The sequence below is a fragment of the Notothenia rossii genome (assembly GCF_949606895.1).
Source record: "Notothenia rossii genome assembly, chromosome: 8".
NCBI classification, from domain to species: domain Eukaryota; kingdom Metazoa; phylum Chordata; class Actinopteri; order Perciformes; family Nototheniidae; genus Notothenia; species Notothenia rossii.
Window position 1 is genome coordinate 77,640,821 of NC_136906.1, and position 13,689 is coordinate 77,654,509.

Genomic DNA, 13,689 nt, shown 5'->3' on the forward strand with positions numbered 1-13,689 from the left:
TCCACTGAGACAAATGTAACATTTGTGATATTGGGCTGTATAAATAAACATTGATTGATTGATAATTTATTATTATTATTATTATTATTATTATTATTAAAAGGGGAGCGATTTGTAAAATATCCATTTTTAAAAATAGCACTTGACCCCTGCTTACACCTATATGCCGTGAGCTGATTATCGAGCCTTCATTGTAACAAGTATAGTGTATGTGCGTGTGTGGTGGTGTGTTCGCTGCTACAAACTGCTGCTGCAGATACACGCTTTACAACATCAGGAGGATACGTCCCCAGCTGACCCAGAAAGCCACGCAGGTTCTGGTCCAGACTCTCGTCATCTCACGCCTAGACTACTGCAACTCCCTCCTGGCTGGTCTACCTGCATGTGCCATCCGACCTCTGCAGCTCATCCAGAATGCAGCTGCTCGTCTGGTCTTCAACCTTCCTAAATTCTCCCACACCACGCCGCTCCTCCGCTCCCTTCACTGGCTTCCAGTAACTGCTAGAATCCAGCTTTGGATAAAAGCGTCAGCTAACTGCAATTTAATGTAATGGGGAGTGTAGCAGTAGAAAATTCAACTGTAGATTAAGGGAAACCCCTAAATGCTTGAGCACCCTCTGTGAAACGTCAAGCTACCCCACGGCACCCCCAAAACAAACGTCCGACTCAAGACACACAAATTTAAACCACATGGAATACAATGCAACATTCTATTAAGAGAACTGAAGCATTACAGGCATCATGACACGGCGCTGTTCTGACACAGCGGCATGTTTTGTCCAATAGGGAGCATCAACCAGTTGTCACATACCTTAAATCACATGCCCTGCCTAACCCTAATTAGACACGGAAAGGGTTAAACAAAAGGTGGGAGGATGCAAGTGGATGGAGTCAGCAGTGTATGTGTGATAGAGATAAAAAGACAAGCACACAAGAGCTGAATGAGGAATACGCTGCGTATGATGCGAGAGCGAGGAGGTAATATTAACAGATTGTTCTAAATCTCTCTTCATCTCTTTTTTATTCTCCAATCATCTTCTTTCTTTGGAATATCATATATCCACTGCTCTGCTGCCAAAGCCAGGGTGATCTCATCTCTTGTGTGCACCAGGACTGAATTGTGAATATTTAAGAGTGAGTAAGGACTTAGCTGGGAACTTCCTGCCAAAGAGAGGGAGAGAGAAGAGAGCTAGTGTGTACCTGAGAGAGAACCGAGGAGGTAAGATGAGTCAAAACAACGGGGACGCACTGACAGCCCGTGGACCTGACTTGACCAGCACCAGCAAGTTGAAGCCCACCACCTGTCAACCTAAACCTGTGAGTATCCTTCAGCCTTCATCCATTTACAGCTGCAGTATCAGAGTTGTTGACAGCAAAGGCGACCCAAGTCAAATGTAAACTTTGGAGTTTAATTATTTTTTCTCTTACTTGATAGTGAAAGCCTGCCAAGACAAATTTGTGTTCAGGACTTGAGGCTGCTTATTTCACGGTGGTCATGATCTGACCTGTCATATTTATTTGGTGCGGCATTGAAAGCCTCAGTGAGAAAAAAAGTTATGTTGAGATATCGTTAGGTGAAGCAGGAGATAGAAACTCAGAAGGATTTATTGTTAGAAACTGAGCAAAGCACAGAGGGCTCTTGTTACTGTGAATGCTGTACAACAGAATTTGCATTTTTTTGCATTAAATGCAAATTCTAGTTTGATATCAGGTGCAAGGTTGTCTGTGAAGGCTATCGTTTAGATTTCTTACCTGGAAAGGATTCAGCAAAACACAAAAAAAGACAAAAACAACTGCTAGTTCAGTCCCTTACAGGATGTAGGGAGTTGTCTCAGTTGTAAGTTAAAAAAATGTGAAACTAAATATTTGTTAAATACTCTTTAAGCAGTGGAAGTATGTTTTCAACCCCAGGTTTCAGGTTGAAATATCTTCATGTTATTATCTGGTCTTTAAACACTACTGACTTTACAGTCATATCATTTACAAAAATATAACAAAACCACAGAACCTCAAAATGTGTTGTGGTTATAATATGCTGACCAAAAGTGTGATCACAATTATAAACAGTGTGCTATATTCTGTGTTGTTGTCCCAGTGTCATAATGCTTAACAGGCCGACTCGGTATGTGGGCCTGCACTATCAGAGTCTTGCAAAGGAAAGTATTTCTTATCATATCGTCACCTCTATTGTCACAACAACTCACTCAGTTTACCCACTGTTGGCATTAAATAAAGCCTTTATGAAATAGTTGATATCTACTTGGAGCTGCAAATCAGAAAACACTTTTCCAATATTCTAGTGCCACTGCTCACAATATTAATAATGCACTCGATTGTTGTTGGATAACAACAAAAAGAAGGAAAACTTGTTTATGAAACAACATTTGTGTGGCAACAATTGTATTAAGGTGTTAGGCTAGCTGATGTGTCTCGCTCATCTCAAATAAGGCAATTGTGATTGTTAACAAAAACAAAAACTGAATGTTAATGCAACTTATTTGTTACTCTAGCCAAAGCCGGAGAATGCCATCACCATCGGCATCTCAGCACAAGTTCTCTTCAACATGGAGAAGGAGCAGCAGGGCCCTGAAGACTACATCAAGTATCAGGTGGAGCATGAAATGGAGCCTTTCAGCCCCGGCCCTGCCTTCAAATTTGTCAAGGTTAGAGAACACACACGCACACGCACACGCACACGCACACGCACACGCACACGCACACACACACACACACACACACACACACACACACACACACACACACACACACACACACACACACACACACACACACACACACACACACACACACACACACACACACCATGTATACATCACTTCAGGGGACATTGCATTGACTTACATGCATTTCCTGGAGACTTATCCTAACCTTAACCAGAACCAACACATGCCTAACCCTAACCCTAACCCTAAACCTAACCAAGTCTTCACCCTAAAATGTATGATTCCCCTCGTGGGGACCTCCATCTCCTTCATACAACTCATAATAAGGCGTAATAATCGGGCAGATCGATGTGTGTTGTGTACCGTCAAAAGTGTTGAGTCAGTTACGTTTCATGTTGTTGTTTAGTCAATTATTGCATTGTCTCCCACTTCCTGTTTTGTTTTTGACACTCAACTGTTACGTTTCATTCCAGGTTCCTTGACACCCTACCCTTGTGTGTCTACCATGCTCATCAGCGCCAGCCTGATTTTTTCCCCCTGTGCCCAATTACCTCTTGCTTAAATCCCCCAGTCTCCCCTTGTTGTTTGTCAGTTCGTCTTGTCCTCATGCCAGTACTCTGCTCATCAGTGAATGCTTATCTTGTCACAAGCCTGATTTATGCTCCTGAAACTTTTTGTAAGTTTTGTTCCTCACTTTGTGAGCGATTTTTGTTGTGCCTTATTGGAGCCTTTTTTGTCACCTCGTTAAGAGTGTTATTTTCTTTTTGTATACCTTTTTGTAAAATAGGTTGAACGTGAAACGGTAGATAAAAAGACACAAATTTAGACCACATGGAATACAATGCAACATAATATGAACAACCCTCTTCACAAGCGATGTATATTGCATTGTATGAGAAAACAGTTTTGCTTCTATGCTTAAAAATAACACACACACACACACACACACACACACACACACACACACACACACACACACACACACACACACACACACACACACACACACACACACACCATGTATACATCACTTCAGGGGACATTGCATTGACTTACATGCATTTCCTGGAGACTTATCCTAACCTTAACCAGAACCAACACATGCCTAACCCTAACCCTAACCCTAAACCTAACCAAGTCTTCACCCTAAAATGTATGATTCCCCTCGTGGGGACCTCCATCTCCTTCATACAACTCATAATAAGGCGTAATAATCGGGCAGATCGATGTGTGTTGTGTACCGTCAAAAGTGTTGAGTCAGTTACGTTTCATGTTGTTGTTTAGTCAATTATTGCATTGTCTCCCACTTCCTGTTTTGTTTTTGACACTCAACTGTTACGTTTCATTCCAGGTTCCTTGACACCCTACCCTTGTGTGTCTACCATGCTCATCAGCGCCAGCCTGATTTTTTCCCCCTGTGCCCAATTACCTCTTGCTTAAATCCCCCAGTCTCCCCTTGTTGTTTGTCAGTTCGTCTTGTCCTCATGCCAGTACTCTGCTCATCAGTGAATGCTTATCTTGTCACAAGCCTGATTTATGCTCCTGAAACTTTTTGTAAGTTTTGTTCCTCACTTTGTGAGCGATTTTTGTTGTGCCTTATTGGAGCCTTTTTTGTCACCTCGTTAAGAGTGTTATTTTCTTTTTGTATACCTTTTTGTAAAATAGGTTGAACGTGAAACGGTAGATAAAAAGACACAAATTTAGACCACATGGAATACAATGCAACATAATATGAACAACCCTCTTCACAAGCGATGTATATTGCATTGTATGAGAAAACAGTTTTGCTTCTATGCTTAAAAATAACACACACACACACACACACACACACACACACACACACACACACACACACACACACACACACACACACACACACACACACACACACACACACACACACACACACACACACACACACACACACACACACACACACACACACACACACACACACACACACACACACACACACACACACACACACACACACACACACACACACACACACACACACACACTATTTATACCCAATGCAGATACGTTCCTTGTTGTCAGTGTTTGATGTTAGGTTGTGACTCTATGAGCTGTTGGTGATTTTAACATCCATGTTGACAACCCCCAGGAGAGAGGGGCTAAAGAACTGTTCTGTGTTCTTGATAACTATGGACTGACTCAGCATGTGACGGAGCCCACGCACAATAAGGGGCACACTCTGGACTTAATGATCTCAAAGGGTCTGAATATCTCTAATGTTGTGGTGACTGATGTTGCACTCTCTGACCATTCCTGTGTTTTCTTTGAGAGCTCTATTTCTGTTCACAAAAATGTTCAAAAAGAGGTAACCACAAAGCCATATTTAACTGAAAATATTTTTCTTCCACACTTGCCCCTGCTAACATCTCAGTAAATGAGCTCGTAGATCATTTTAATTCAAAGATTACAAATGTTATAGATGCCATTGCTCCAACTAAGGTAAAGGAAGTGACTGGGAAGAAAATATCTCCATGGAGAAAGGCCATGACCGTGAAAACAAAAATATGAGTGTCAAAAAGCTGAACGCAGGTGGAGAAAAACAAATCTCCAGCTTCACTTTGAAATCTATAAAGAGAGACTTGGCTTTTATAATTTGGAATTGAAAAACGCACGACAGTCTTTCTTCTCTGATATCATTACCAAAAACAAAAACAACGCACGTGCCTTGTTTGCTACCGTCGACAGACTAACTAACCCCCCAGTGTCAGTAGCCCCTGAATTTCTATCCACCAGGGCGTGCAATGACTTTGCCTTCTTCACTGACAAAATTCAGAAAATCAGTCAAGCAGTCAGTGCCTCTGTATCAGGTACAGCAGATGTGTTGTCCCTATGTCCACCTAATATCAATTCAAACACCATGACACAATTCCATCAGATTAATGATAAAAACCTAGAGGACATTATTCAACTTCTGAGATCCTCCTCCTGCTGCCTTCATATTATTCCAACCGGATTTTTTTTTTTTTGTATAGCTGAAATCTGTGTTTTGTCATGTTGCCAGGCTCTGGAGGCTGTGAACACTCGACTGAAGGAGCTTTACCCTGACAGCAAGGAGCTGTTTGATGTGATGCTCATGACCAAGAACCATCCATACGTTGGCCAAAGACTTATCAATTCCATCAATCATCACCGTGAGTTACTAACATGAGCAGAGCCGGCCCGACCCATTAAGCGACATCAGCGGCCGCTTAGGGCCCCCTAGCAAAAAAAAAAACAATAATAATAATAATCTCAGTACACCGTCGCCGCATGTTGAATTAATTGTGTTAATCTGCCTAGATTGCCTACTCTCAAAGTCATGTATTATATTATTGATTCAATAATGTAATACATTAACCGTGCTTTACCTGAACCTCATCATGACACTAGAGAGGATGGCAGGATTGTAATTTCCCGTGTTCGGTGAATGCAACAGAGGCAAGTCACCAGACCAACCAGAGAGTTGAATGGAAATAAACATCCGTCTTATTGGCTGACAGCAGTGACGTGCGGTGTGGTTCATGGTTGGTGAGGCACTGAGTCAGATTTACAAATATTATATTTTGACCTTAATTAAAATATTCGGTTATTTTCAAAAGCTTTTTTTAGTCTGATGCTTCGATTCATTTCAAACAGACCGTTCAACAAAAGGATACCCAAAATCGAAATATTGGATTGTTTTTTCTTAGTAAGATCCCATTTTCATTACAATTGTGGTCTTACCTTGACTTGAAGATTAAGTCCATGCTCTCCTTCTGGACAACAATCTCTATTACTTTTTTGTAAAAGTCCTGCTTATCTTCCTGTAATTTCAAAAGTCTAGTTTGTTGTTTGCGTCTCGTCTCTGCGTAGAATAACAGTAGCAACAAGAACCTGTGGGCTCACGTGCGCCCCCTTCAGTGTGGCAGAGGTTATGGCTGCCTCTCCTGCTGCTTTTTTCATTGCCGTTATATGATGGGACCAGCGAGCCTAAATATCATATATACATTAAATAAGTTATTTAGAGACTATGGATGGCGAGGATACATGTAATAAAGGGATCTACAAACATTACATTGGTGTCATACAGTGAGATGGTAACAGGTATGAGCTTAGTGCCCGCTTTCCAGCCAGTTTCTGTGGGGTGACACATTCTGAGGTGAGGCAGAGCTCATCTGTGCCTCACCTCACCCCACAGTAACTGGCTTGAGCGCGCTCACAAAATAAGTGCCCGCGCTAAATTAGTGCCCGTGCTCCAGCAAGTTACTGTGGGCTTACGTGAGGCAGAGCTCGTCCCTGCCTCACTTCTCATCGCTACCCGTAGTTGTAGCGGAGCTCGGAAAATTTGCTGTTTTTGACTATAAAAAGCGATTGGAGTCATACATAAATCACACTTACATCATAGATCAGTTGAGACATTTATTATTATTACTATTTAGTTTTTCTTTAGTTGTTTTTCCGTTACATTGGAGTATGACAGGGGAGGATCACCCGTCGCTGGCTGACAGGTACCTATCCTGTGAGCTGTGACAATGTTTAAAATAAACTGTCAGTCGGACTCAGAGTTTTTGAAGATGGACATAAAAAAAACATTTCTTAAAAAATACGACAATTCTCAAGTGGTGGCTCACACAACAACCCCAGAGCCACCACTTGAGCCAGGTAAGCAAGGTATGTAAATGTCAGTAAACTTCCAAGCTATGCGACCATTTAAGCAAAGCATAAATTACAACTACGTTGACGTTACTTTGAATTGCGGGGGTAAGCTAAACCGTTAGCAAGTAGCTATAGCGAGCCAGATATATTAAATAAACACTGTCATATAATCTAAATGTAATGTTTTTTAGCGTTACCTGGTGATTTCAAAGAAAGCTCTCAGGGAAATGTTGACTTACATGAAGCTAGAAGCTAGTCCTGTCAGTTAAAGTGTTTCATAGTTAGCTTAGCTAAGCATCAACCTAGCACTGAAATATATGGATGTTATGTGACAGTATTTCTGAGAAAAAGTCAGCTGAAATGGTGGCATGCCACTGCTTTATGTGTCGACAGCATGTTTGAACGTATTTGCAGCAGTAAATAAATGTGGCTGTTTGACCACTGACGTTGCCATAACAACACCTGAATTTAAATTTGCAACCTCTTTTTGTGACAGATTTTTGCATGAAATGATCATTCTTCTGAATGATATTCCCATTGAAGGCTAGTTTCTATGTGAACATTATGAGATGGATAGGCAGAGAGAATACATGAAAAACAGTTATGAAATACTATATGACAAAACAAGAATACAGTTTAAAAGGGGATTTGTAAAATATCCATAAATAAAAATCTGTTTACAGTTCTGTTTCATATGGATGTTGAGAGACGTATCCATAGATCTCTTAATTTTGTAAGTGCACCAGATTGATGCTTTTAACTTCAATATTCAAAAACAAATCTTCCCGGGGAGCATGCCCCCGGACCCCCCTAGAGGAGGTTAGGTCCACGGTGTTTACATGCTTGTTTATACAATATGTGTGCTTATGCTAACATCATAAGACAAAAGTTGGTTCCGTGTTGTGTGTAGTGAGAACGCACTAGAGTGAGGGGGGCCCCCAAGCCAAAGCTCGATTAAGGCCCCCAAAAGTCTAGAGCCGGCCCTGAACATGAGTGATAAAGGCTTGTGACACACTCTTTTGTCTTGTGTATATTCTCATCCAACATCAGTGGTTCCTTTTCTGAGTGACTATTTTCAAGCCATCACTTTAGCCATCAGATTGTTGATACAGTTCAGTTGGTCTTCTTGTTCATTCTCGATGTAGTTTTAAATCAGTAGTGTAAGCTAGATCTGTAAGCTAGAACTAGTGTTAGCATGCTGTATTTGTAACTGCAACTACGCAAATCAAAATATATTATTATATATATATTATTAAGTGATCAGCTATGAATATAAAAATATGAGGTTATATATGCACCAATTCATTTTATTCTTGCATATCTTGAATGTAATGCACATCAACTGATCTTTGATTCCTCTTCTCCACAGAGTTGTTCATCGCGCGCTTATGTATGACGGGAGGGAACAGTCCCATAGGCTACTTGAAGGCCAACCACACTAACCTGTACCTGTCTTCTGATCCAGAAAAGGTTCGAGAAGCTCTGGAAGAAGGTACATATCACTGAGAAGCTGGCTAGCACTGTCCATAGTTGTAAGCACCTGTCAATATTCATAATGCTTTATAAAATAATCACAGCAGAAGGGTTCAATGTACATTAGCAATTGGTTATTGTTACCTTTGCGCCATGATGTCACAGGGTTAAACAACCGCGACCCAGTAAAGTGTGAAAGCAAACTAAAACAAAACGGTGCTATATAATCAGATATTTTGCATCATAAGTATGATTATATTGTATGTGCATCATAGAAAGTGTTCCAATAAGCTATATGACTGCACTACAGAGGCCAAAGAGAGTGTCTCTGCTATATGGTATGTAACATGTATTTATACACACCTGCTTCTGATAACACACTCAGGTATAGCAGCAGCTATCATGTTCACCCCAGAGAAGATAACAGAAGTGTCGGACACCCAGCTACGAGTCGCCTTCGATGGTGACGCCGTCCTCTTCTCTGATGAGTCTGAGCGCATTTACCAGGCCCATGGACTGGATAAGTTCTTAGAGAATGAGAAGGAACACGAGAACAAGTCTCTGGAATATGTACAGTATACACAAAAGAGACAATTATCAGTATCACACCACTATTGTAAATGTACTGTACTACATTCAATTTAATGACTGGTTTACTACAACTTAGGTATTAGTGAGTACTTTTGACGGTCATTTCTATTACCTAATAGTGTACAAATAAAAGTAATTTCAAGGATTGGGAATCATAGTGACATCTCTACAAAATAAAATGTATTTGGTCTGTAGTTTTATAATTGTACCATTTGCCCTTTCACTGCTATCTGGCTCATCTGAGGGTTTGTCTTTATCCTAAATGCTTACTGCTTACCACCTGAGTGCTGTTGTGATATCACTGTATACCAGGTCTCAGGAACTAACCTGTTAATTACAAAAGACATGATGAACTACAGTATGAAATATGATCGAAGACCCAAGTTATCATAGAGCTGCTGGTAAACTCTCTCTTTGGCACAGATTATTCCAATCAGGCAGATTTTTATCTTGAGTTGGCCCTTAATAATATAAAAACTATCAAAAGGGAGACTTTGGATTTACTCTATTCCTTCTTCTTTGTGCAGGGACCCCTGAAAGGTTTCCTGGAGGCTTTAGACAAGCTGCAGAAGAAGTTTTATGACAAAGGTCAGCGCATGGACTGCCCCATCCGGACCTACTTGGTGACCTCTCGCGGGGCACCCAGCCCTGCTGCCAGGGCTCTGAAAACTCTGCACTCGTGGGGTCCGGAGATCAATGAGGCTCACTTTCTGTCAGGGGCACCCAAGGGCCCCATGCTTGAGACGATCAGGCCGCACATTTTCTTTGATGACCAGATGTTTCATGTGGAGGGGGCTTTGAAACTCGGGATAGTAGCATGCCAAGTGCCCTGTGGGATATCTCAGGGACCAGCACCAAATTAGCCTGAACTTCACTGGGTTACAACTGTATCTTTACCTGTTATTTTATCAGTGGTGAACCGTCAGGGCCTTCAAGGTATTAAGAGAATACCCTCAAACACTCAGATAAAACAAACAGAGAATCGGTTTAATTATATAAATAACCCTTTCTGTCACACTAGTATGCATAGCTGTGATTTATGACCCCCCAATAAACCTTTGATGTCTGGTGTACTGACAGGTGTCTAATATTTGTATGACGTGTCTTGACAGGTGGTATGTTTTATGACGTGTTGTTTTATGGTGTCTGATATTTATGAGGTGTTCTTTTATGGTGTCATATTTATGAGGTGTTGTTTTATGGTGTCTGATATTTATGAGGTGTTGTTTTATGGTGTCTGATATTTATGAGGTGTTGTTTTATGGTGTCTGATATTTATGAGGTGTTGTTTTATGGTGTCTGATATTTATGAGGTGTTGTTTTACGGTATATTAAAACGTTGATGTTGATCCTTTGATGAGTGTCTGATCACCTGTTGTTCAATTGCCCTCCCTAAAGATGAGTTGAATATGATTTATGATAATGAAGGGTATTATTTTAAGTTGTATGGCATGGGAACTAATATTTAATTACTTTAACTATAAGGAAGCTTACACAAAGAAAATATATTTCCCCATATATTAGCTGTCAATATATTACATTATTTAGTGTTCTGATTTACTGGTTAATTGAAAATATTTAATAAAGTAAATCTTGCTGTTGGCTACACCAACTGATACTGATTAATAACAGGAAAAAAATATATATTCATATCTACAAAGAAATATTGAAGATATATGGAATAATATACTGTGTTAATATATTACAATATATGGAATAATATATCAGGAATTGCCGCTTTTCATATATTGAGTAATATATGTAAATATACAATATATTGGTTGTGTATATATGTGAACATACATTTACTATATATTAACATTGATATGGGGACATGTATGTACTATATATTCAGATTTATATGTGGACATGTACTATATATTCAGATTTGTATGGGGACATGTATGTACTATATATTTAGATTTATATGGGGACATGTATGTACTATATATTCACAATTATATGGGGACATGCGTGTACTATATATTCACAATTATATGGGGACATGTATGCACTATATATTCAGATTTATTAAAAAAACATGTACGTAACATATATTCCGAACATGAGTACAATATATGTTCACAATTATGAGGAGAAATGCATGTTCTGATAAAAAAAAAAATCTTTAATTCGTTTTTTTCTATATGTGTAACAGTTATCAAAATACTCATTAAAAGGACAAGGAAATAATAAAAGAAAAGGCCTAACACCACATTATGTAATGACAATGTTCACGTAATTATGTAATAAAACCCATATTTTGTAATAATCGGCTGCAATCTGTAATCAACAGCCTGAACGCAATATAAAAAATATGATAAACATATTGGCTAATGAATATGGTAACACTTGATCTAGTTTTGGCCAATGAAAGATATTCTACTGAAATATTTTTAAATTAATTATGAGTAAGGATTTACTGATAACCACTTATTATGGTCGAATAAATAAATAAACAGTTGTAATGTTATTGTTTGCAACTCATTTTGTAATAACCACTGCAATATGTAATAATATATTTCAAAATGTGGCGACATGTATTATATATTTGCATTGAACTTGTTTACTACATAATGGACAAATTACAAAAGGAGGTGTTATTACATAATGAAGGGAAAATGTATTACACATTTTGTATAGGTATAGTTAGTAAATGATGCATTGTTATTTCATACAGGGCCAAAAAGAGCAGTCTGTTATCCTATTTAACAATCTTATTTTTTGTTTCACCTGGTGACAACTTTAAACATGAGCTGATCACTCATTAAAACAAGGTCCGGAACAGAGCCAAAAAAACAGTCTTGTACCCTATTTAATCGTCCATCTTGTTTTTTTTGCTTTACCTGGGGCCTTAACCCACAAATTATTGTGTTAATGGATGTTCTTATATCTGATATCTTGGTCCCTGGATGGTGGTTTACTACAGCATCTGTGGAACAGAACAATTCACAAAAGACAGCAGGAATTATAACAATATCCATAATATCTATATTAAAGCATGGGCTGGCTTGGTGAATAATGTGGGAATGCAAATAGTGGAAGAATAGGCTTTGTACATTTTCGTCTGAGTGTGGCACTACTGGTTGGTATATTTTATGGAATTTGGATCAAGCATCTGCAACAGTTCTGTTTAAAACTTTTAAAAATATAATTGCATTCATCTTTAAAAGACTACTTTTATTGAATGAGAGTTTTACCTAGCACAATGAGCCTGGGGTGGTGGGAAGGGAGAACTGGGCCTCGGCAGGAGTTGTAGTCGCCTATGAGTATTAGAATTTAGATGAACATAGGCATAGAAAAATCCTCAAATATGTACTGACACAAAGATACAACCCTCGATTTTGTAAGTAGTAGTAGAAAATACATACGTAGGCTATATACAATATACAAGAATACGCATAGTGCAATTAGCAGTACCAGTAATAAAATAACTGAATAAATAACTAAGCTGAATAGTGAATACAGTGATAAGTGAAAAGTCAAATTACAGTGAAATGAAAGTGCGTTCCTCACCACTGCGATCTGGCTCCTCTGTCCTCTTGACGTGTGGTTGTGCAGTCTTAGTTCGACCTAGGAATTTCAAGGAAATACAGAAAAGCTGCCGTTGCAGGAAAGACGGCCGGCAAAAATCACCGACTGTGTGAACGTGAACATTAATAGAATATCACCTCCCATCTTCAGAGCAATCTGACTATTATAACATTAGCGTTAAGAAAGCTTACTTAAATATCTGCCACAACATAAGTAACCGGATCAGAGTAACATTAAGTACAGTCCGCGGCATATCACATCATAATGTATAATATATCTCCTTATCTGAGTCAGCTGAACCGTATCTACCACCCCTTTCATGTGAACGCGCACCTAACTAGATACGGCACGGCTAGCTTGAGCGATCCACTTGTCGTAGTACAGTTTAGCGAAAGCGCGTATGTTTTGGATTAGGCCAACCGGCTAACTCAAACATATCCAGGTTAGGTTGAACCAGCTTCGTAGTACAGGCCTCTGATAGTCTAGTTTTCGTGGCTTTATTTAGTTTCCCGTAGCGTTTTGTTAGATTTCTGGTTAGGGGAGGGAAGCTCTGGGTCCTACGGCCATGGCGTGGCTGGCTCGAGCTCCCTCCTTTGCGTTTCTTTTGGCCAGTCCTCCAGACCTTGTTCGTTTAACGGTTGGCCTGTGTGAGTAACGGCTGTACATTTAAACAAATGATTGCTGTTAAGTGCTGGACATTGTGTGTTTTCTTTTATGTTGCGGGTCTCCCCACGAGCCACTACCACGGAGTAGGGGG

At 39.6% G+C, this 13,689-nt stretch overlaps 1 protein-coding gene and 1 long non-coding RNA gene across 6 annotated transcripts; one reads left to right on the forward strand and one right to left on the reverse strand.

Annotated features, from left to right (window-relative positions):
* Window positions 1-889: 889 nt before the first annotated feature.
* On the forward strand, window positions 890-10,753 carry LOC307014966 (cytosolic 5'-nucleotidase 1A-like). 5 transcript variants are annotated; one of them, XR_013801368.1, is made up of 7 exons: window positions 890-1,317; window positions 2,511-2,663; window positions 5,722-5,851; window positions 8,704-8,826; window positions 9,193-9,377; window positions 9,926-10,527; window positions 10,588-10,753. XR_013801368.1 is itself a non-coding variant. In XM_079643253.1 (6 exons), exons 1-6 carry the CDS (start codon window positions 1,225-1,227, stop codon window positions 10,259-10,261), a joined length of 1,020 nt encoding a protein of 339 aa, XP_079499379.1. In that variant the 5' UTR covers window positions 890-1,224; the 3' UTR covers window positions 10,262-10,753. The 5 variants fall into 5 exon arrangements, 3 of the variants coding, with proteins under 3 accessions (XP_079499379.1, XP_079499381.1, XP_079499380.1); XR_013801369.1 differs by having other exon boundaries at window positions 10,619-10,753; XM_079643253.1 differs by having other exon boundaries at window positions 9,926-10,753.
* Window positions 10,754-10,896: 143 nt separating this feature from the next.
* Window positions 10,897-13,637, reverse strand: LOC307014967. The gene is made up of 3 exons (XR_013801370.1): window positions 12,915-13,637; window positions 12,599-12,661; window positions 10,897-12,330 (listed from the first exon to the last, which is right to left on the reverse strand). It is a non-coding gene; the product is annotated as an uncharacterized lncRNA (long non-coding RNA).
* Window positions 13,638-13,689: the final 52 nt, after the last annotated feature.